We start from the raw sequence: 25,637 nt of genomic DNA, 5'->3' as shown, positions 1-25,637 counted from the left end.
ACTAGGGATGTACTTTTTGACTGATAAAGTTTAAAGAGTCTTAAGCCAAAATGCCCAGTATTTCTCAATGTTTTAAAAGTTGCTAGTGTCCTGACATTTTACTAATTTATTATTTTTTTCTTTTTTTAGTGAAATTATTACTTTTTAGATAAAATGTCAAGGAAACACTGCATTTGTTGGCACTTCCTATCTAGAGCAGTGATATATTATGCATTGAAAGTGAAAATTTAGACAGGGTCCATGCACAGGCAACTTGAGTCAGGGTGTAGTCATCTACCATTTCTTTCCCTGTGTAAATATGTAGACATCTTACTTTTCTACTCTGTTACATGAAATTTTGGAATCTTGGAACAATTCACCCAGTGAAAATAACATTAAGATAAAAGTTCCTGAGCTATACATTAGACAAATGCCATCGTATCTACATGAAGTGATTCTGAAGATGAAATGAACATGTAGTATGTGAGGATGCTTTTTTCATTTTCACAAGTTTTGTATATCTTCCTTGGAGACTTGAAAACATGTAGTATAAGAAGCTCAGGTTTTCTTAGAGAAGTTGATATATTCCCCACCTGCCCTCCCTAAACTCATGTTTTTGCTGCTGTCACCTACTTGAGGGATACTTGTGTCTTTTTAGTGTCTGACACATATCCTTGCAGATCATAAAAATTCTACTAAATAAATGAATGAGCATTCATAAAAGCAATGTTACAACCACTACAGGCAGCAAATACTAACAAATGTTATAAATCACCAAACAATTGACTATGTCTTTAAGTTAAATTCTTTTCTCTATCACTTACAAACCAAAATGGACTCTAGTCATAGGAGTTTTGGCAAATTATCATGTATATTTGTGACAAGAAAAGCACTGATAGAGATAAAAGATAAGAATGTTTTCTTATTTTTGGATATAATTAATTCCTTTTGGAAAACAAAACTAGAAAAATTAAATGTTAACTCAGATATTAGAAAGGTTAAAAAAATTCCACAAGTTAATCTTACTCTCTCAAAATATAAGACTATATTACTAGACAGGATGTTAATGACATTACAGAATTTATTAAATTTATTTTTAGAGTGGTTTGGTTCCTCCTCTCAAATACATGAAGCATGTGGGAGTTGGAATAAATCTGCCCCAGGCTGCCAAACAAATTTTTAATGGAACTGGAGTCCTTCAGGGATTGTCCTAAATCCACATAATATTCTTAAGTCCTGGCGTTTGCACTGGGACCTGTATATTACCAAATGTACGTGTGAATAATATACTTATATCCATCCATCACCCTGGTGACTCCACATCTGTAGGGGCTGCTGCACATCAATTATTCTACCTCAGGGGGTAGAGAGATATTTGGGCCAGCATTGACCTCCTTTTCAATCAAGGATTCTGAGCAGTGTGTTCTGGAAGTCAAATGGTCCCTTTAGACAGAACCTCTGTTTGGAAATTCATTTGGCCTAATGTGGCCCTGCTGGGAAGTCAATGTGATTACCTGTGTCAGGTGTGGAGGAGGCATCCAGAGAAGCAGATGAAAATTCCATCACTCATAGCCTCTGTCAAGATTCAAGATCTCCCCCATCTATCTAATTTTTGCATAAGATATGAGTTAGTCTATCAGAATAGAATACCAGCCTCAATAAAACATATCTTCATGAAAAGTGCAACTGTTTCTTTAAAATACATTGTAAGTTGTCTGAATAACTAAATTTACTTTCACATGTTTAGAAATATTTTCATTATCTGAGGTTTCAAGCATAAAGTCCCTCAGGAAGAGTAAGGATTTTTCTTTTTCTTTTAGTGTCTTCTTTATTTCTTTTTTTAAAGAAAATGAAGATTTCATAGTGCTTATCTTTTTGATAAAAAATTTGGAGCTTTTTTTTCAAGTGTAGAATTCTTTGTATATATATATGTATATAAAAATACATATTTGGGTGTCTTAAAACATATATAGACTGAGTCTATGTTGGAACCCTCCTGCCTCAGTCTCCTGAGTTGCTGTGACTACAGGGACATGCAACCATGCTGGCTTTTACAGCAGACCGGGAATTGAACCCTAGCCTCCTATGTGAGTAGCAGTGTATACCAAAGCACACTACCAAGGCTGGGCCTCTTTTTAATTATTTCAAACTTCTGATATTTTACCTGGGTGTGTTACAGATTGTCATAACTGATAAATCAGTGACAATTGTAGCCACTTTATTTTGTTGGGGAAATATGCAATTGGGGTAGTGACTGACCATTTATTTAATTAGGTGGTAAGTACCATCTGATGAGAGGATAAAGTTAAATTGATGATTTGGGCTATCTCATCCAGGGTACAGTTTACATGGCAATTATGCTGGGATCATCTAAGTGTAATTGGGAAGTAATTTTGTAAGTGAAAGAACATGACAGCTCATTTACATGGTGTTCACTCAGTAAAATTTGGGGACATTTATCAACCACTTCAGAGTGAAGAGTGATTTCACCAATATCTCCCCAAATCCTCTAGGCTGTTTGAAAGCTACATGGAAGGTTTTTGAAACAAATCTTTATGTATTTCTTTCCCTGAACATTTATTTGTGTGCTATGGGCCAGACACTTTTGTCGGCACTAGGGATACAAAAATGAGCGAAACACAGAATTTTAGTCTCAAGGAACTCATTATTGGTGGATGTGGGAGCAGACACACCTACCAATAGTTTTGACACAAGATAGTAAGTGGAGGTTTGAACTCTGTACAGGTACTGTGCCTAAAGAGGTCAACTGGCAGGTGGAAGATGAGCAGGGGAGGTTTGTTAGAGAGGGTGATACCTGAGATGAATGTTGAAGGGTGAAAAGGGGAAGAGCTTGCAGGCAGAGGCGCAAGCAAGAACAAAATCTTGGACGAGCAAGATGACTGGTGTGAGCTGGAAACTTTAAGCAGTTCAGGCATATTACAAGGCAGATATGAGGCTTGCAAAGGTGACTTGGCCAGGATCCCAAAGGTCCTGTTAGGCTAGGGGCCTAGACTTTGCTCTCCAGGCTTGGGAAGCCATTGGAGAGTTTTAAGAACAGAAAGATCATTGTCATCATTGTTATATAAGCAGATAATTTTGTGTAATAAAAACACTTACTGCAGTTATAGGTGAGGCTGGTTCTATAGTTGTCAGGGCATTTCATCCTCACAGCAATTCTATGAAATAGGCACTAACATTTTCCTCTTTGTAAGATGAATAAACCTAATACACAGAGATTGCCCAAAATCACACAGTGGGTGATAGAGGAACTAGCATTAGAACCCAGGCTGTTCAGTTCCAGAGTCCTTGCTTGTTACCAGCACCCGCCACACCCTGTCATATCTCCCTTACACAATTAATGTGATTTCCTGTTTATACAATGAGATCACCACCCCCCACCCCCCACCACCACCACATACACACATGCATGACTCTGAGTTCTGTGAGGGCAGAGACTTTGTTCATCTTGTTCATAGCCATATCCTTCAAGCTTAAGACAGTACCTGCACCTTCAAAGGGACGCAACAAACAAGGAATAAATATAGTTTTGAGGAGGCCATTACTAGAGAATGTCATAATCAACCTGGCAGGGGAGGACAATGTGGACCTAAATCTGAGATAAAGTTAGCCAATATGGAGATGTGAAGATGGAAAAATGAGTTGGCAGGTTTGGAGATTGATTAGATGTGTGGATTTTGTTGGCATATTCTCACAATGCTTCTGATTTCCAACCCATACACTGGAGAGATGACTTGGCAAAAGAATCTGAGGCAGAGAGAAGCTTGTGCTGCTCTTCACTGAGCTTTTAAATTCCTGAGAAGTGGAACCAGCAGTTGGCATAATGGCTATGTCACTGGACTCCTATGTAGTCGAACACGGTTCGAGTTCCGGACCCAGTAGCTTAAACTCATGCTGGGTACAGGTGCATGTGTGCCCAAGATCCCAAGAGGAGAATGGAGGAGAAAGGATTGCGGCATGGCCATCCCCCTGGAGGGTGATTTCTCACTTTCTGTCTGTCTTTTGGGCAAGCACACGTGCCCTATAGCAAAAACCTCTCCCCTGCCCCCCCCCCCAAAAAAAAAAATTCCTGAGAAGTAATGTTGCAAACTCAAGGAAGAGAAGTTAGCAATGACTTCCTGGAGATGGTTAAAAATAGAATGGACACATTCGCCTGAGATGGCTGAGGGACCAAGCTGCCCTGGGGTAGATGAATGAATAGATGGCCTTTGGGATTCTTCTCCCTTTGAAGATTCTCTAGCTTAAAATAAGTAAAATTCTTCCAAGTTGCCTGTGCTTAACTGCCTGGGCTAGAGAAGATAACAATCAAAGTATTCAAGGACTGAAAAATATTGAGTCCAAATGCCCGGGTTATAGATAAGAAAACAGAAGCCCAGAAGGGTTAAATGACTTGTCCAGGGGCATATACTTAAAGTATACTTAAAGCCAAAAGAATACCCAGATTATTGGCTTCTCAGTCTGGGCTTCCTCTTTCCTATTTCTCAGATAGTATTTATGTTTTGGGTATCCTGCAGGCAGGCTTATGCCGGGTGGTGACACAACCAAAGAAGAGTTGCCCTTGTGGAATTCAGAAAGCTTCAACAAGAGACACTTGTTACCTGAAAATATCATAAAGTGTCATCTGCTATGTAGAACATTTGGAAAATAGAAAAAAATAATTTTAAAATTCATAATGAGGCCTAACCACAGTGGTATAGGCAATAGGGTGTCACTGTGTGATATTAGAACTACAAGCTATAGTGCCAACATACACCTGTGATCCTGAGTTGGAGGCTGGGGGGTTGCAGCATGGTGAGACTCCCACCTAGGGTACCTGTCTCTTTCTCTGACTGTCTCTCTCTTTTTCTCTCTCAAGAAATAAGTTAACTTAAAAAAAAATCCATAATGAACTTTTTAGCTCTACCTACTGCTGAGCACTTCTTCAATGCTTTATTTTCATTATCTCTAATTCTCTTAACAGCCAAGTTAGAAAATATTATTTCCATTGTATGTGTCAAGGAACCAAAGCATTTAATGACTTGTCCATCAGACCCGAATAGCTCCAAATCCTACCCCATACAAATGATGTTAACATGTTTTTTGTGTTCCTTCTAGTTTTCTTTCTTGGTGCACTGAGAGTTTATTTACAGAGTTATAATTGTATCATAGATACCATTTTGATCTTTACATTTTCCATGTAATATGTTCTATACATTTTCAATGTGTCTACATGGTCTTCATTTTAGTAGCTTATCAAGTTTTCAGGAGGCTCTTAAAGAAATGTTTAATCCTAGAAATCTTCCAGTTCTTGGTACATAGCACATTTTGAAGGTATATTTTATATTTTGAGGACCAATGTATCTGGCCATCATGTATGGATGGCATTGTGGTGAGGAGAAGAGAAACTGCTGGGCTCTGTACAGGGAATTATGGCTTTCCTCCCATCTAGGAGCCCCTCTGGGAATGGAAAACAGTGCTGAGCACAGCTCAGAGCAAAGCCCAGGCAGAGATGACCTGAGGCAGATAGCAGGTGGCTTTTCAAGCCTTGGCTTTTCTGTCTGAACACACATCCTTCCTCCTGCCCTTGCAAAAAGGCAAGTTTTCATTTTCTTAGGGTAGTAAAAAATCTTTTGTGTGAAGAAAAAGTGTCATCAAGTGTCTTATTCATCAGCATATATACCATCTCTTTAAAATGACAGTGGGAGTAAAAGTTCATCAGTTCAATATGTCTTTCACATTTGGAGACTCCTGACTAATAACCTCTGGTATTTATCATCAGAACAGCCAAAGAACTAAATTCTGGCACATGCTGCTCTCACGCACTGAAAAAAAATTTAAAAGACAGAAGATTTTTCTCTATTTTTTTCCTCCCTCTATTAATTTAGAAGAAAAACCATACCTTTTTTTAATTTAAAAAAACTAGTATGTAGAAACATCTGGACTGTATTACCACAGCAGCCTCCTAAATGTCGTCCTTGTCTCCAGTCTGTCCTTTGAAACTCAACTTTATACACAATATCTAGATAGATCTTTCTGGATCATAGATCTGTACTTGTTATTCATGTCACTGGCAAATTCCTTCATGACTCTTTCATGGTTCTTGGGGTCAAGTCCTGTGTAACCACAGCTGCCGCTTCCCCTGCTCACACCCTATCTCATCCACATCAAGCTGCTCATGGCTCCCCGCTTCACACTACAGGAAAGGGTATCTCCAGGCCTGTGCGCACATCAGTACTTTCTCCATAGTCTTCTAGCCACGCTCTGCTGAGTGTGGACTCCAACAGGGGCCCCCACCACCTATGCTATCTAATATTCATATGCATTATAGCTCACCGTCTTGTTTTTTGCTTGGCTAGTATATTTTAATTAAAAAATTGAATCTCATTGAGCAAGACGCATCACTATTCACTTGCATAAGACCCCAAGACTCTGTATTATATATCAAGTTCTAATTACATATTTATTTTATGCTGTATCATATAGACTACTTATTTTCTTATATCCTTTTCCCAGTGGACTATAAGCTGCTTGAGGGTCAGGATTGTATGTAGTTAATTTTTGTATATATCTATAGACCTGGCCTAGACTGGTCAAAACCATTTATTGTATGAATTTATGCCTTAAAAAAAAAAGAAACTGAAATGAGGATACGGCCCATAGCACAGTGGCTAAGTGCTGTGTATTGAAACCAGATTACACACGACTGACTGAAGTTTGAATTCTAGCCCTTATAGCTTGAAAAACATCCTGTCAAACTGGGCTATGCAGAAATATGAATGGAGTAGGATTAGATGTATTATTTTAAGATCTGATTGTGATCACTCCCTACCCACAGGATTTTTAATACCACAATTTACCTCCAGCCTTCATCCAGCCTCAGATCATGGGGCATGTGGACATGTGTGCCCCAAATCCTGATGGGATAAAGAAATGGAGCAAAAGGGATTGAGGGCATGACCATGCTCCATTGGAGAGACTCTCTTTTTGCTGTCTCTCTAGCAAGAGCACATACCCTCTGTCAATTTAAAAACAAACAAACAAACATTAAAATTATGTCAGGAAAGACTCAGTTACTCTTCTGGCCTCTCTGAATGTTTACAAACAACACAAGACTCTTAGAACTCAGTGATGGGACCAGCAGTTGGCATAATGGCTATGTCATTGGACTCCTGTGTGGTTGACAGTGGTTCAAGTCTTGGACCCGGTGGCTTAAACTCACACCAGGCATGTGTGCATGTATGCCCAAAATCCTGAGAGGAGAATGGAGGAGAATGGATTGTGGTGTGGCCATCCCCCTGGGTGTGTGTGGGGGGGTGATTTCTCATTTTCTGTCTTGCTGTCTCTCTGTCTTTCTGGTGAGCGCACGCACCCTATAGCAAAAACCTCTACCTCCCCTCCCCCCCCAAAAAAGCTGAACTTAGTGGCAAATAGTATTCCATAGGGTGATTGAAAGTATTTATAATATGATGCTAAGACTACTTTGGATATTGAAACTTCTGAATATACTTATGGTCTTTCCCATTATTTCCAGTACTAGGAGACCCACATATCTTCTTCTGATCATGAGTAATCATTCTTAGTGTTTTGTTTCCACTAAGGCATATATTTCTTTGGTTTCATTTCATGTCCACAGGGCTGTCAACTCCCATCAAACAGGGATATTCAGAAATATAAGTGGAATAGGATTAGATGTATTATTTTATCTGCTTTTTAAGATCTGATCATGACCAAAGTGCAATTAGCAGGCATGCCTGTCAAATAGTACACCCAGATCTTTATAAGCTAGTGATAACCAGAGGTTGTAGTAATGGAAATGTCTCTTGGTCCACCTTTAATATAATATGTTTGCAATCCAGTACTTTGTTCAGTCACTGTATTTTTTTCTCTCCCTTAGTTATTCTCTTCTAGTTGTTCAGTTATACGCTACTTTAAAGGCACTAAAAATGATCTGGTGTCCCCTAGGACCCAAATGTTATATTTATGGAATATCACATAATCAGTGACATAGGACCATGGCTCCTGCCTGTGGTAATGTTCCTGCCATAAATTCATTCTCCAGAGAATGGCCTGGGTTTTCAGGGAGGATGTTGCAGAGGGACTGTACACTATAAGGTATTGCTGAGAAAACGTGTTAGTAGCACAAGAATGGAAATGTGTCTATGTATCAAATTCAAAGAAAGAAAAGAAAATCCTTTTATTTGCGCTTTCTTCCTTAGGGAAGAGGTGGGGTGAAATAGGGAAAGCTTATTATAGACTCTTTCAGCAGCCAGAAATTTCATTGACAATTTTGTTAATGTGCCTGCTCGGCTGCCTTTTCAGAGGCCCATTGTGAATTCCTTAGTTGATATTATTAATGGTTAATGGGGGCACCTGAAAATCAAGCAATATTGTACCATTTGGGAAATAGTTATGTTAAATGGTTCTTTCCCATGACATTGAGCTTATCAGATTATGTTTTTCCTAATAGTGAATGCCTCATCTTTTCCAATTTCCTAATCAGATGCTTCCACATCATTTTGAAGTAGAGCCAGTGCCAGCTGCATCTATTCTATATGCTTGGTTTCAATTATGTCACATCCAACCTACTTACACGCCCTTAGGTTCTCTTTTGCTCTGAGACAGAGACCTGATGCACCTCTTCAGAAGCTCATGATTACCACTCATTGAACACAAGTCTGTTGTAAGCAAACAGTGAAAGAGAGTACCAGGTTAAGTTTACAGTTATGAGGAAATTTTAGAATAGGTTTCTTTCTAAATTTTGGTGCTCTTAGGTCAAGCTCCAGTGTGTCTCTTGTCTGGGTCCCTTCTCCTCAAGACATACATTTACCCCATTCTGCATGGCATTAATTTAGAGTTGAGAATTTCCATGGAAATGACAAAAAGTAACTATAGCCATGGTTGACTATAAAATAATAAATATTTAATTTTTCATATATGCCATATTGTTTGGATTCACCAGAAGCAACATGATTCCCATGCATTGTCATATTTGATTTTGTTTAATAAAATACCTGTAACTAAAAGATGACAACATGAGAAATGATGAACAATACTTGGGGAAACCTAATATTGTCACTTTCTGTCATTCTTGGCTGAAACATTTTTTTTTAGAGAAATTTTCGCTGTAGTGTGCATGTACTCACCAGAGAGGCAGAGATAGACAGAGAATGAGAAAATCACCCCCACCCCCACCCCAGGTGGGATGGCCATGCTGCAATCTCTTCTCCAGTCTCCTCTTGGATTTCGGGCACATGCATTTACATGCACACATTGTTGTGAGTTTCAAGTCACTAGATCTGGGACTCGAATTGCAGTGGGCCATGTGGAAATCTAGCGATATAACTGCTCCATCATTTGCTGGTCTCATTGGCTAAAACTTTTTAAAGTTTATTTCTTCTATGAAAGAAAGAAAGGGGGAGAGAGGGAGAGAAGGAGGGAGGAAGGGACTGAGGGAGGGAAGAAGAGAGAGAGAGAGAGAGAGAGAGAGAGACACCTTCTCCCAACAGGATTTTGATTCCTCAGTTCATTTCCAGACTTCAACCACTTCAGCTAGCCCCAGATCATGGGCAGGTATGTGACTGGCATACTCAGGGAAGTCTCTGGATTTGAACTGGGTACCTTTCCACATAAGATTGCCTCTCAGAGCATCACATTTTACTATTTCTGGCCCTAAAACTTCACTTCTCTTATGCCTTTACTCAGATGAAATAATTTTGGAGTCTTTTTTTTTTTTATTTTTGTCCTTTTTAGCTACAAAATTCTTATCTTTGTACTTCACAGCCTGATCTGCTGTCCGTGTTTCTTTTATTTCCAAGTTCTTTTTGTAATTTGTTTTCTTCCTTCTGAACTTTAAAAAGACCCCTTCTCTCTATTAACAAAAGGAGAATCCAGATTCACTGTCAAGCATCAGGATGACTTAGGCTGTACCTCATTCCCGTATTCTCCTGGTAACATGTACCAAGGTCCTTTGATGCAAGAAGCCATGCTTTATACCCTCTACATCCTCATTACCTGGCTCAGTGTACAGAACAGACACAGTGCATGGCCGCTAAGTAAATGAGTGGATGAATAACTGATTTCACAATTTATGGTTGTTTAACCTCTTTAATCCAAATTACATTCTAATGGAACTGTATCATTTTGGATTTCTGTCAGATATTCTTGGTATCAAGTAAAGTATAATGTATATGACTATTGCTCAATAGCTATTTAGTGAGAGCGAAAATGTGTATTTTGGAAGAGTATCATGAAGAAGCCAAATTTGGCACAGTGTTTCAAAATCCATGCTTGTTCCAATTAGTCAAGCCAATGAATGAATTTTGACCCTGAAGACTAACCATTGATTTAACAGATTAGTTACTATGATTAGTCATCATTGGACCTCTTGTGGTTAGAGCATCTTACAACATTCAAGAGATGGAAACATCTTTAGAAAACCATCTGCGTTTATTGAAATATTTAAATGGAAACATTTCCCTTCAGAAAGTGTTATTGATCAAGTTCAACATATGCCCTCTATTCCTGCAAACAGTTACTGAGCACCTTGTATGTGACATGAGTTGGAGATAAATGTGAAACTGGTGATTCTTGAAATTACTTACAATTTGGTAGCCATATAGAAATAAAGCAATATATAATATGATAAACTCTACAGAAGAAGCAAGCATAAGAAACAGCAAAGGAAATAAACAACTCTCTGTAAGGCATTTAGTGAAGCCTTCTAGAACAAAATGACTGAGTTAGATTTCAACCGTGACAGCAGTTTTGTTTTTCAGATGTCTATCATGAGAGAAAAATGTGAAAAATGCCCCTGATGTACTCATATTCATTATAAAGCAGTGTTACAGTAAAGGAATAAAACTTTTTTTTAATTTTTATTTTTTAAGAGATATTTGCTATAGGGTACATATGCTCGCCAGAGAGATAGAGACAGACAGAGAGACAGAAAACAAGAAATTAACCCCTAGGGAGATAACCATACTGCAGTCCTTTCTCCTTCATTCTCCTCTTGGAATTATGGGCATGCATGCTCATGTGACCTGTGTGAGTTTTAAACCACTGGGTCCAGGACTCGAAACATGATTGACTATAGGGGAGTCCAGCAATGTGCCCATGATGCCATCTGCTGGTCCCCCCCCTTTTTTTTTAGGTCATAGAGTGCGTGTGCTCACTGAAGAGAGTCAAAGAGGTCAAAGAGTGCGTGTGCTCACTGAAGAGAGTCAAAGAGGTGGGCTGGCCACTCTGTAGTCCCCCCTCCATTTTCCTCTTGGGATTTTGAGCATTCACACACACACATCTGACATGCTTTCAAGCTACCAGATCTGAGACTTGAACCACAGATTTAGCTGTTTGGGATCTAGCAACTTAGCTACTATGCTACCTGCCAGCCCCCAGGAATACACTTGTAAAAAACAAAGATTTAAAAAACTTTTACTCCTTAGTACAACACCTGAATCCACCTTTATGTTCTATAGTTTGTGCAGTATCTGAGACACAGCTGAGTCAAAACCTACTATATTAATGGATTTATATATGTGCACATAAGGCTAATATATTTTATGCTGCCAATTTTTTTATGATGGCATAAGTAGTGCTATCACTAACATTTCTTTAAAAATGAAGAAAAGAGCTCATATGTGCTGGTAGAAATTCAGTGTATTTTATAGAACATTGCTTTTCTTGATATAGCCTACGGGATGTGACTTTTCATAAAAAGCTAATGAATTTCTAGATTTGTCAGCTGTTTCCAAACAGATGCACTCTGTTAATCTAATGGAAACACTTTGAGCCCAGATCCTAAATATCAATAGCTTTTAGTATTGCAAATTAGTTCATCTATTGCGTAAATTGGGCTGTGTGGTTCTTGATAAAAAGTAGCAAGTAATTTTGCATGGATGTTTTATGTGTAACTGCCTTTCCACTGTTTGATGCTCATATTTTTCCTTTCAGAGTTTTAAGTTGAACGTAGACAGTCATTGTGCTCTCAAGGAAGCTGTGGAGGAGGAAGGACATCAACTTTTGGAGCTTATTGCATCTCACAAAGCAGGTAAATCCTCCTGAAATATTGCAAGTCTTTATGTCTCCAGACTATTAAGAATGAAGAAGCATTGCTGTAAATTACTGCATATATTCACTTCCTTATGTATTATTAATATTTACATTATCAGATTGACCTTCAAGATTTATAAATGTTTCATATACTGCATACAATGCTGTGATACTTATAAGATGAAATACTGCCTCCAAATGGTCTGTTCATTTTATTTTGGGCTTGCTGCTCGCCTGAGTTTCAATTGAAATCACATTCCTGAAAACTTCACATTGACATGCTTTTTGATGTAGGTGATCTGGAAATAACATTAAGATAATGAATGAGAATTATACACATAGTTACTTATAGATATTATTACAGATACAAGGCAGGCAGTCTAGAAATATCTGATTATTTCCCTCCCTACCAATTCATACACATGAACATTTTGCATGTTTTCTGCTGGTCTTTGCATAGTAGAGTTTTTGGCCTTTGACCAATTCTTAGCCCAGTATTAATGTATTCTGAGGAACAGATTATAAATAAAAGTAGTTTTGTCATTTAGTTATACTTAATCCTGACAGAAGATTGTAAGACAGGATGAGTTACAGTTTGGCTCTTACTCTGAGTTTACTGCAGCTAACTAGGAAAATAATAGTATTGATCAAATGTGCTAATGTTAAAGACTACTGTCCTAGTTCTGGCCTATTTACTGAATTTCTCATGGAATTGACTTCACCTATTTTTATACATCTTTCTGATTATTATAAAGTCTCTACACAGATAAACACAAGGCCCTTTAATTGGAATTTGATACTACAGTGTTAATTATTTTTGTACTTTGTGATTTTTGTTTTATATGCATTTTGCACTTCTCCCCATCAAAACACTGAATCTAAGTCAATTTTCAAGTCATACATCTGGAAGGTGTCCTATTTTTGTGTCATTATGCCTTGTTTTAGGAATTGCTAGTCTCTTTTCTGAGTGACAAATATTTATGTAGCAGGATAAACAACTCTCTGTAAGGCATTTAGTGAAGCCTTCTAGAACAAAATGACTGAGTTAGATTTCAACCGTGACAGCAGTTTTGTTTTTCAGATGTCTATCATGAGAGAAAAATGTGAAAAATGCCCCTGATGTACTCATATTCATTATAAAGCAGTGTTACAGTAAAGGAATAAAACTTTTTTTTAATTTTTATTTTTTAAGAGATATTTGCTATAGGGTACATATGCTCGCCAGAGAGATAGAGACAGACAGAGAGACAGAAAACAAGAAATTAACCCCTAGGGAGATAACCATACTGCAGTCCTTTCTCCTTCATTCTCCTCTTGGAATTATGGGCATGCATGCTCATGTGACCTGTGTGAGTTTTAAACCACTGGGTCCAGGACTCGAAACATGATTGACTATAGGGGAGTCCAGCAATGTGCCCATGATGCCAATCTGCTGGCCCCCCCCTTTTTTTTTAGGTCATAGAGTGCGTGTGCTCACTGAAGAGAGTCAAAGAGGTGGGCTGGCCACTCTGTAGTCCCCCCTCCATTTTCCTCTTGGGATTTTGAGCATTCACACACACACATCTGACATGCTTTCAAGCTACCAGATCTGAGACTTGAACCACAGATTTAGCTGTTTGGGATCTAGCAACTTAGCTACTATGCTACCTGCCAGCCCCCAGGAATACACTTGTAAAAAACAAAGATTTAAAAAACTTTTACTCCTTAGTACAACACCTGAATCCACCTTTATGTTCTATAGTTTGTGCAGTATCTGAGACACAGCTGAGTCAAAACCTACTATATTAATGGATTTATATATGTGCACATAAGGCTAATATATTTTATGCTGCCAATTTTTTTATGATGGCATAAGTAGTGCTATCACTAACATTTCTTTAAAAATGAAGAAAAGAGCTCATATGTGCTGGTAGAAATTCAGTGTATTTTATAGAACATTGCTTTTCTTGATATAGCCTACGGGATGTGACTTTTCATAAAAAGCTAATGAATTTCTAGATTTGTCAGCTGTTTCCAAACAGATGCACTCTGTTAATCTAATGGAAACACTTTGAGCCCAGATCCTAAATATCAATAGCTTTTAGTATTGCAAATTAGTTCATCTATTGCGTAAATTGGGCTGTGTGGTTCTTGATAAAAAGTAGCAAGTAATTTTGCATGGATGTTTTATGTGTAACTGCCTTTCCACTGTTTGATGCTCATATTTTTCCTTTCAGAGTTTTAAGTTGAACGTAGACAGTCATTGTGCTCTCAAGGAAGCTGTGGAGGAGGAAGGACATCAACTTTTGGAGCTTATTGCATCTCACAAAGCAGGTAAATCCTCCTGAAATATTGCAAGTCTTTATGTCTCCAGACTATTAAGAATGAAGAAGCATTGCTGTAAATTACTGCATATATTCACTTCCTTATGTATTATTAATATTTACATTATCAGATTGACCTTCAAGATTTATAAATGTTTCATATACTGCATACAATGCTGTGATACTTATAAGATGAAATACTGCCTCCAAATGGTCTGTTCATTTTATTTTGGGCTTGCTGCTCGCCTGAGTTTCAATTGAAATCACATTCCTGAAAACTTCACATTGACATGCTTTTTGATGTAGGTGATCTGGAAATAACATTAAGATAATGAATGAGAATTATACACATAGTTACTTATAGATATTATTACAGATACAAGGCAGGCAGTCTAGAAATATCTGATTATTTCCCTCCCTACCAATTCATACACATGAACATTTTGCATGTTTTCTGCTGGTCTTTGCATAGTAGAGTTTTTGGCCTTTGACCAATTCTTAGCCCAGTATTAATGTATTCTGAGGAACAGATTATAAATAAAAGTAGTTTTGTCATTTAGTTATACTTAATCCTGACAGAAGATTGTAAGACAGGATGAGTTACAGTTTGGCTCTTACTCTGAGTTTACTGCAGCTAACTAGGAAAATAATAGTATTGATCAAATGTGCTAATGTTAAAGACTACTGTCCTAGTTCTGGCCTATTTACTGAATTTCTCATGGAATTGACTTCACCTATTTTTATACATCTTTCTGATTATTATAAAGTCTCTACACAGATAAACACAAGGCCCTTTAATTGGAATTTGATACTACAGTGTTAATTATTTTTGTACTTTGTGATTTTTGTTTTATATGCATTTTGCACTTCTCCCCATCAAAACACTGAATCTAAGTCAATTTTCAAGTCATACATCTGGAAGGTGTCCTATTTTTGTGTCATTATGCCTTGTTTTAGGAATTGCTAGTCTCTTTTCTGAGTGACAAATATTTATGTAGCAGGTGATGTAATGGTTATTTAAAAGTGTGTATATTGTTTGGAATAGCCACCTAACTTACTAAATAAACAATAATAACAAGTCAAGATGCAATCAGATCCACAACTTGTGCTTTCCCCTCCTTTTGGAGAAGGACTGAAGGACATGCTGCGGATGATTGCCAGTCAATGGAAGGAGCTGCAGAGGCAAATCAAACGGCAACACAGCTGGATTCTCAGGGCTCTGGATACCATCAAAGCTGAGATACTGGCTACTGATGTGTCTGTGGAGGATGAGGAAGGGACTGGAAGCCCCAAGGTAAGTAGCTTGAAGTTTGTCTTATTTCCTCTTATTTCTGTCTTCTTTTGAACTAGGCACCACTGAAGTTTTCTTTCCACCCCTAAGGCTTTTCGTTTCTACTGGGTAAACTTTATATATCTCTCTCTATATAAACAAAATGAAATGGCTTAGTTTAAAACAATAAAAAAAAAGCCTGCAACTTTCAAGTTTTCCAGAAAGAGGTCTTTTTGTGAAAACCAGCAGGGTAGGAGGGGGACAGTACTTGAGAGGTGGGCAAAAGGGGGACATAAAACATTTAGTAAACAAAACATAAAGCATCTTTAACATGAATAATCAGAATGGTTTTAAATTGTTTTGTTGCAACTATAAATCACTATAATCAGTGCAATCACTCAGCTCTGACATCCATTAGCCGCTTGGTTACAGCAAATTAACAAAGAAGAGAGAAAGTGATTCATTATCTCATTCCTGTTAATGACTATCAGATGCATTGCCTAATTAGGGGATGGTCATTGTAGTGGGAAGAAGGTCATATGCTTTGCTACAAATCTTTTTGCTCTGAGTGTAAGTTCTCCATAATGGTGCATGCACCGAATACAACAAGTACTTTAAAAATGAGTATTGACATGTTTTGGTTATCTGTTTTAGATTTAGAAAATAACCCACGAAGCATATGCAATTGAACTTTAGATGAGGCATCTTTTAATTCAAAGTGCTACAATTCTAAATATATCTTTGGACTCACAATGTGGACAATAATTTTATTAATTCAATATTTTTATGTAATTTCTCCCTTCTTTAGTATCTGTGTTTTTTTTTTTTTCTGTGAAAGTAAATGCAGAAAACCAGTTTCATAATAGACTCATTATTGAAACATATTGTGTAACATGGAGGAAACAGATTTAAGAATTCATAGTTGCTATTCCTGGCATGAACAAAATTAAATCACCATCAGATCACATTTATTCCATACCCGTGTGCACTGGCATTGTGGTAAGGGTATACAGAACCAAGTTGGACAAACATTTTGTCCTCTCAGCCTCACATTCTTACATGTAAGGAGAGTATCATTAAAACCCAACTAGCTCTGCAGCAATAGCACCAATGCGCCAGCAAACGCTCCCATGACTTACACAACTCCCTTTAACTGATTTGTTGGAGACAGAGGATATTATGATGGGCTCAGTCCCACTTGAAGAAGGATCCATGGAAGAGGTCATATTTCAGGAAATACTTGACGGAAGGACTAGAGGTAACTTGGCACATGAGCACATACTTTAGGAAGTGATGTGATGAAAGGATCAACTCTGTAACTAATAATATGGGATAGAGAGTGTATTTAGGCTTCTCAAGGCAAATGTGGAGCTATTTTAAGGATCAGGCTGGAGGAAGAGGTTAACTGGACCAATGATTTGGCCACGTGTGTGGGACAGGGTGAAGAGTATGATGAGAACACAACTAAAAGCTGTTGTGTTTTACTTATTCAACAAAAATATGCTGAGTGCCTACCTTTTCCTTTCTTTTTAAAATATACTGGAAGGTTTCTTTCTTTCTTTTTTTTTTTTAACATGTCTTAATTTTTTTAAAAAAATTAATTGTTTATGTTTAATCACTATTTACACCAAGTGACTGACTACTTTTCAAAGATATCCTGTATTGGGTTCTACATGCCAGATACTATTCTACGTTTTATGTTCTCTCATTTAATTATTACAACAAACTTATAAGTAGTTTTATTATAATTCCTAGTAAAGAAAATTGAGGCACAGAGATGTTAAGTACTTTGTCTAAGGTGAGATAGCTACTAAGTAGAAGTACTGGGATTTGAATCTGAGCCCTTTGGTCCCAGAACCCATGTTTGTCACCACCTAGAAGGCTGCCTCTCACTGACATTGCTCAGGACTGAGTATGGTGCCAGGCACTAGAAGTGAATAATTAGCTTCACTGTCTATCTCATGGAGCATGTGGTGAGGTTGGGGAGACAGATTTCAATCTAGTAATCCACGCCTTCATAGACTGTGATGTGCTGTGAAATAAAATAGAGGGAAAATAGGCTGAGGTGAGAGAAGTGCATTAAGGAGGGCTTCTTTGAGAAAATGGCATTCTGTGAATAGGCCAGTGTGATTAGAGAGAGGAGGAGGACTATGCAGGGAAAGCTGGGTTGCCTGATGTCAGCCAGGGAGAGGGTTTTGGAGTACATGGGGAAATGAGATCATTGAGCTGCAGTATAGAAACTTGTTTCTGGAGAATGATTCGGTAGGGAGGGGTAAGTGGTGGTAGGTGGGGATATGCCAAAGTAGAACAGCAGAGATGGTGTAGTCACCTAAATTAATAAGAGAGCTTTGTTGATATTGAATAACTCAGTTCCCCAGGGTCAGTTTGAAATAAACACTCTCAAGTCAGCTCGTTTAGTTGGGGGCAGAGGTGCAGTAATTGAGATAGAATGAAAAAGATAACCCAGTGAGGAGGAATTATTATCAAAGGAGAGAGACAATGCCAGCATTTCTCAAAAAGAGGACCCATAGATGCAGGACTCCCACATGACCAAATGTGGTAGGAGTCCTGGATCTGGTGTCTTGCTTTCTCACTTTCGCTTTCAGTTTCTGTCTTTCTCTGGTAAAATTAAAAGTAATAATAATAAATAAAATTAAATAAAACAATTCTTTTACAATAAATAAATAAATACAGAGGATGTGTCTGCCCAGGCTCTTCCTCAGACCATATCAGAACCTCCTGGGTGGAGTTTCAGTAATCTGCATTCCAGGAAGATCCCCCATAAAACACAGTAATGGGCACTAAGGAGGTTCTTTTCATGCAGGGCTACATGACCATCCCACTATGTAAATGAGAGAGTATCTGTCACATTGTTTTTTATAATATCAAATAATTGATATCAACAGAAATATTTAAATCAAGGACTTTAATTAAAATATGTTACATTTTGTCCTAATGGAAGGTTTCATAGCTATTTAAAAAATGAATTTAGAATAGAATTTTAAAAATTGGGAGAGAGGGGCTGGCAGGTGGTGTGGTGCTTAAGGGCTCTGGACTCCCACACGGCCAACTGTGGTTCGAGTCCTGGACCCAGCAGTTTGCTTTCTTTCCCTCTCTCTTTCACTGAGTCTCTTTCTGATCAAATTAAAATAAAGTAAGTAAATAAATAAAGCTAAATAATAAAATAATTCTTTAAAAAAAATTAGGGAAGACCTGGGCCAGCAGGTGTTATGGAAGTTAAGACACTATATCCCATATGGCTGACTGTATGGTTCAAGTTCCAGACCCAGTGGCTTGAAAAATCATGCTGGGCACATGTGTGTGCATATTCAAAATCTGGAGAGGAGACTAGAGAGAAGAGATTGTATCATGGCCATTTTCCCTTATGGGAATTTTTCACTACTCCTTCCCACTTTCTCTCTATGTCTCTGTCTCTATCTAGTAAACACATACACTCTACAGCAAAAACTAAAAAGAGCTAAAAAACTGGAAGAGACCTATAATATGCCATTAAATATATTTGAAATATCTTTGAATTTTTCAAATCTTCACAATGAGCTAGAATCACTATAGACAGAAATAAAAAATACTGGAAAATATGAGAATTAAAAAGTAACTTAAAAGATAAAGTAGGTTAAATTGAATTGAGGAGACTTCAGATATGAATTTAAGTGTCAGGAGGAAAAAGAAATGCATCGGTTCTTAATTATTTGAGTGCCTTAGTTCCTAAAAAACAAACAAAATCAAAACAAAACAAAACAAAACTCTATTTGGATCATTTCAAAAGTGAAAAATGCCTTGGCACCCTTTGGGCATGGCAGAGGGAGTCTATGAGTGCCACACTTAGAGAAAATTTAAGGAAAACAAGGTCTTCATTTAACTCCTGCTACAGTGTGGTAAAGTGTCTTAAAGTAGAGAATGAAGAAAGTGGTCAGACCTTTTCAGAGAAACCAGCATCTTCAATGGAAGAAATTTTTTTGGAATTTCAAGAAAGTTTTAAACACATAGACAGTGAATTTGAAGAAAATGCACATTCGAAAAGTGCCTTCAAGAATATCAGTGCATTTGAATCAAAATCACTTGATACAGATGCTTTCCAAAATAATTTTTTGAAGGAGAGTTATCCTAAACAAGCATTAGATGAAGAAAAAGGAAAATTGGTGGAACAGATTCAGGAGGACCTTCTTCAGAGGCTAAAACTAGTCAAAATGTATAGATCAAAGAATGACCTGTCTCAATTACAGTTGTTAATAAAGAAGTGGAGAAGCTGTAGGCAGCTGTTGCTTTATGAGTTATAGTCAGCTATGTCTGAAGAGAATAAGAAACTAAGCTTCACTCAACTGATAGGCCATTATGGGTTAGATGGTAAATTGCTACACTATAACAGAAGTGAGGAAGAATTTGTAAGTGTTTAATTCATAAGTTTTCCTCCAGAATATCTTTGAAAATGACAACTTAATTAAGAGATACACATTTTAGAAGGAAGATAACCATTAGGGCTTAAAGGAAGGTAACCTGATAGACATGACTTTAGGGTACACTTACACAAACTAAATGTACCCTAAATGGAAATAATATTTTGAATAGATTTGCCAAAAAAAAAAAACTTGACATTTAAAGAAATGTAACAAAAATGGAATTGTGTTTAAAAAAAATAATTTGACAATTCTGGTAACCAGTTTTAATGTATTGCTTTGTTTTTCATAACGAAAAGGACTGTGGTTCATGTTCCAGGCCTTGTAGCTTGAAAATCATGCTGGGTGTGCCTGTGTGCATGCAAAATACTGCCCAAAATACTGAGAGGAGACTGGAGGAGAAGGGATTGCAGTGTGGCCACCCCGTGGGGGATGATTTCTAATTTTCCCTTTATCTTGTTTCTCTCTATCTCTCTCTAGGGAGCACACATGTGCCCTATGATTAAAAAAAAAAAAAAGACAAGAAAATACGTTTCTAAAGATGAGCTTAGGAAACTATATGGAGAAATAAGAATATTCTTTTTATTTGCTTATGAATTGCTTCCCTTAGTTTCTGGGGCAAACACATAGTATAATAGAGAGGTCAGATTCTGAAGTCAGACTGCCTCAGTTCAATGACTGACACTAGCTGTGTGTCCTTGGAAAAAATAATTTTTCTGTGCCTATGTTCCTCGTCTGTATAAAAGAGGTAATGATGGCATTCACCTTAAAAGGCTATGATGCAGATTTAAAAGAGAACATACCTAAAATACTTAGAACAGTGCCTGGTACATGGTAAATCCTAAATAAGGGTAAACCTGTGAGCTTTCATATTCTAATGACAGTAAATATTATTTATTGTCAATAAAGAATACAATCACTATTATTATTTATTAGCAATAAATAATAATGACAATAAATAATGCAGTAACAATATTATCTAATAATATTGGAGACAATAAATAATTATATCTGATAAATGCTCTGATAGAAATTGGAACAAGGGGACCAGCAGTTAGCATAATGGCTGGTGCTGGACTCCCACGTAGTCGACTGCGGTTTGAGTCCCGGACCCGGTGGCTTAAGGAAAAGAACAACCAGGAGAGTTGGTGTTTAAATTGAGGGATACAAAGGATTTTTTGCTAGGACAAAAATGATGGGCAGAGAAAACAGCATGTGCAATGACCTAGAAATGTGGTGTGACTGGAACCCAAGACCTTGTGGTGGATGATGGTTAGGTCAGTTTACCACACCCTGTACTGAGGCTCACAATATGACAAAAGATGATCTTTAATAATCAGTGATTCTAGCAATAATTCCTTTTATGTCTCTAACTGACACAGTCCAAGACAGAGCGAGGTCCCTATACAGATTATATATACTATTTAAACAATTTTTCTGCCATATTACACTAAATAGAACACGCTTAAATAGGTACCCTGAGGTTCTCCATGTCTTAAAACTCTATTCAGCTTCTTATCCTCATGTCAGTCCTCTTGCCATGACATGACCTTGCACAGGTCATGTACAGATTGTGCCATGAAATGCATCTCTAAGCACAGCAGTTATGATCATCTATTTCATCTTCCACCAGAAAGAGGAACTAAAATTAAAACATAATAAAAATAACTCCAGAATTCATCTTAGGTTTTACTTCAGAAGCTACTGGGAGCTTGAGAAGCATAATAGAAAATCTAAGGAATATATCTAGGGGGTATTTTTCTTTTTTACCTTGTTTGAGAGACTGTAGAAAAGGACTTGGTCTTAGAAATCTTGTAAAGGAGGAGGATAGGAGGAAATTCAAAGACTCTGGGAAACTTCTCCCCCAGGACTCGGCAGCATACCTTATTTGTTGTATTTCTTTTTTTTTTTTTTTAAATGTTTTCCTGTGACTGTGAGATCTTTTATACATGGAAATAGAGAACAGAATTTACCAGTTCTAGAAATAGAGTTTCAGCACTGACATCTAAGAATTGAAAATATATTTATAATTATTTTAATTTTAAGATACATTGATGAAAGTTTATTACCTTAAACTAGGCTTTCAGTATGTTAAATCTTTTAAGTCTTTTAATGGTGTACAGTGAATATCCAGTGCCTAACGAAGACTACATTCTTTTTTTGACCTTTCAAGGCAAAAAACAAAAATCCTGAAAGTAAGAAAGTATTCTCAAATTTTATACAGTGTCCCCTTTAAAATGTTTTCTATTTTTCACCTATAGAGCATGCATCATTACAGATTTCTTAGATTTAAGGCTAGGATATCCCTACATGACTATATAACTATTTATTCAAGAATGTATCAAATATCAGATGGCAAATTTCAACAATATAAAACTACATGACTTTATCAAACTTTGTACCACTAAGCACAAATAGTTCCTTTGTCCTCTTTAAAGAAACAAATTTCCAAAATAAAGAATATTTGGAGACTATGTAAATTTAGAAAACCTTATTGCTGCTGTAGGGTGACCTAACCTGGGTCCCAAACATCTTCATTTTCTTAGTGAAAGGAAACAGGGTTAGCTGCTTTGAACTTTAGGATTGTGCTTATTTTATCTGCCTTCTTTGAGGTTCTAAGATTGAAGTTATCATCCTTTGGAAATGGATATCAGACTATGAAGGTCATCAATGTTATCCATTCAACAATAGCAGGATAGTAAACTTAAGGACATTCCTCAACTATCTTTGCTCAGCTCAACAAATGACAGTTACAGTTATTGGCTGAAAATGGACATCTTGGTGGCCTTCGATTTTTGGTATGTAGCTGACAACTTGACCTTCCATTAGATGTCAAGAGAGGGCAAGTTCAGTAACACATTTTTGTTTGCTTCTTTATCATCTACCCAAGTCTTAACCCATTATCTATGCTATTGAATTATAGATACATTTCTTTCAGTGGAGGAGTATAAAAACTGATTTGGGAAGCACAATTTAAAAGATGTTTTGTCTGTATTATATTGGGCCTCTTAGGTAATAGTGCATCTGGATATTATTATCTTGAATGGAATTTAATCCTGATTCTTTCAAAGCATTGTCTCTAGGATCCTGTTTTTTTTCCCCTTTGGCCTGGCTTAGATGCTTATGTAGTGAGTATGCTCTTTAATATCAGATCTTCAGAAATAGCATTAAGATAATGAATGAAAATTGTACTTGTGTGGTTTTAGTCATACATGTACTGATATATACATGTATTAGAACTACTGGAGATACTTTTATTTATTTTTTTCCTTGTGTAAAAAGGAGCACACTATATGTAGTCAAAAGGAACCAGAAGTAATATAGTAAAATTAAATTGTTCCTAAAGTAGTAGAAAGACAATGGACAAAGCTCTGGTCCTTATTTATTGAGTGCTGACAGAGAACTCTGCCCGGTGCTGGGCCAGACGTGAGACAAGACAAGGTTTTCTGCTCAGTGGTCTTATCGTTTCAGTGTAAGCACACAGTGTAACATCATGTCTGCCGTAGTTTGGGCTATCTTATATCTAGAATAATAGATCACCCAAGATTCAGATCATCTTAATTAGGATGTTGGCAGATTGAAATGGAATGGGGTTCTCGATGCAAGCAAATGAGTAGTAAATGCATTACCAATTCCACTTCTTTGGTGCATAATTCTTTTAAAAAGGTAGTATCCAATCTAGTTCCTTTCCTGCTGTACTATATAAACATAGTTCTGATTTGCAGTACCTAGGGAGAGCTCTTTCTTCTACTGTGGATTTTTTAATAGTCCTTTTTCTGTTACTAGAAGGGCAACTTTTCAAGAGTTTTTTGAAAAACGGAAACAAAAGTGAATTACTTCTTTGAAGATCAGTGTGGTTACTAAATTTGTGATAGAATTGAATAAAAAATAGTTCTCTAATCTCCTTGAGGCACTTCAATTTGCATATTACAGATGTATGGGTGGATCCAAGATGAGGAATTTTTTTTCAATAGTCTGCCTTTCTAATGAGGTGATTAAAAAATGGTTGAGAAGTTAAAAATATATACTGAGGCAAAGGACAGTAAATCGTCAACCCTATCTTGGTGTATATGGTATATGAGGCCATACCTCGTCTTACTTTTCACACTATACCTTCATTGCTGCTCTCCGCGAAAATGTAAAATTTTGGCTCAGCAAGAATATGGGAGTAAAATTCTTAGTGTCTCTACCCAGTACAGGGAAATGTTACTGATGTGAATAGGTAGTTTACTTTTTTCCTATTTAGTTTAACAGTGCCTAATCTCTGGAGATGCATAGTATTGAACACAAACTTACATTTTACAGAAAGCAGCCATCTTTTATTAGCAGAACTCACATTTTGTACCCCTGCCTGATCGATTTTAAAGATAATATATAGTAAACAATCCAGAGGGCTTTTTGCTATATAGTGGAAGTCAACCCTTTTTAATCTATAAGAATTTAAGCACAATAAAGTAGGCAAGACACAAAATTGCTTCTAAAAACACTTCTAAATTAATAAGTAAATTCTTTGAAAGTGTGAAATAATTACCTCAGAGTGTGATTTACACTTTTTCCTGAAATGTGTTGTTTCTGGCAGGGAAGCAGGCTGAGCCGCGGAGAGCCCTGCCTGCTACAGGGATTACTCTGCTTTGGCTCTTGTATTTATTGAGTCACCTAGGACTTCTTGTAAAATGGCAGCTTCCAAATGAATGCCCACCTGCACTCAATACCCTGAATACTCCAAATGCTTGTTTAACTGTACTCATACCCAGAGTACCTTTCTTATACAATAAAGTCAGAAGATATTGAGATGTCTATATTTTGTTTTTCTTTTCTCTTTGATATTCAGTTGGGATATAATCATTTATGTCATTGTGATGTCCCCAGAGACAGAGGTATTTTTCCAAGGTTTTGTTGAACTCTTTGCCACCAGGACTCAGAGCACATTCTCAGTCTTACCTCCTACTGTGCCTAAATGAAGGTTAATATTTCTCAGGAAACATTAACTAGATTGGCCATCCTGCTGGGCAAGAGCTCAGGGACCCATCTCACTGCAGTTTCCAGATCATTTTGCATTGTGTTGGGGCACTGGCTTCAGATCTTTATACTCATTTGGCCTGCAGAAGCCAACATTTGCTTAGCATTGTTCCCTGCAGGGCTTAGCAAGGCCATGGTCCAGTGAGAAGGGGGAGAGGGACAAGAAAAAGCCTACAGCAGGAGACTAAGACAAAGGAAAAGAGAAAAAGAAAAGTAAATAAAAGAGAAAAAATAGAAGGAGAAACACAAAAGAAGAAAATGTGTGTACAGTGAAATGTAGTAAAAGCTAAAACCTATTGCCTTGGCCCATTTAGAGGTGTTACTTACACAGGCTCATCATTCTTTTTCATGGACATTGTGTTTCCCAAGGTTGGTGTCTCTCTCTCTCTCTTTCTCTTATTCTTTACTTTCTCAAGCTCTGGAAATCAAAATCAGAAAAACTATCTTCACTTTTGACATCTTAGATACTATGGTGTAACCATTGTGTCTTTGTGTTTATATAACATTGTTAATGAGGTTAGTATTCACAGTAGGCTTATTATGGACTAGGTTTATGTCACGCTTTTTAACTAGATTACTTCATTCCTGATAGCAATGTTAACTTCC

At 37.1% G+C, this 25,637-nt stretch overlaps 1 protein-coding gene and 1 pseudogene across 1 annotated transcript in view; both read left to right on the top strand.

Annotated features, from left to right (window-relative positions):
• AKAP6 (A-kinase anchoring protein 6) overlaps positions 1–25,637 on the top strand; it is a 400,528-nt gene that overhangs the window by 139,613 nt on the left and 235,278 nt on the right. Inside the window, exons 5-6 of the mRNA XM_027773404.1 lie at positions 11,926–12,022; positions 15,458–15,621. Of these exons, the coding sequence (XP_027629205.1) occupies positions 11,926–12,022; positions 15,458–15,621 (261 nt within the window). The remainder of the gene's footprint in view (positions 1–11,925; positions 12,023–15,457; positions 15,622–25,637) is intronic.
• Positions 16,534–20,012, top strand: LOC102477578 (swi5-dependent recombination DNA repair protein 1 homolog; annotated as a pseudogene).

This window comes from Tupaia chinensis, unplaced genomic scaffold (genome assembly GCF_000334495.1).
Source record: "Tupaia chinensis unplaced genomic scaffold, TupChi_1.0 Scaffold000350_1, whole genome shotgun sequence".
NCBI classification, from domain to species: domain Eukaryota; kingdom Metazoa; phylum Chordata; class Mammalia; order Scandentia; family Tupaiidae; genus Tupaia; species Tupaia belangeri.
This window is presented reverse-complemented; position numbering and strand designations above follow the sequence as displayed.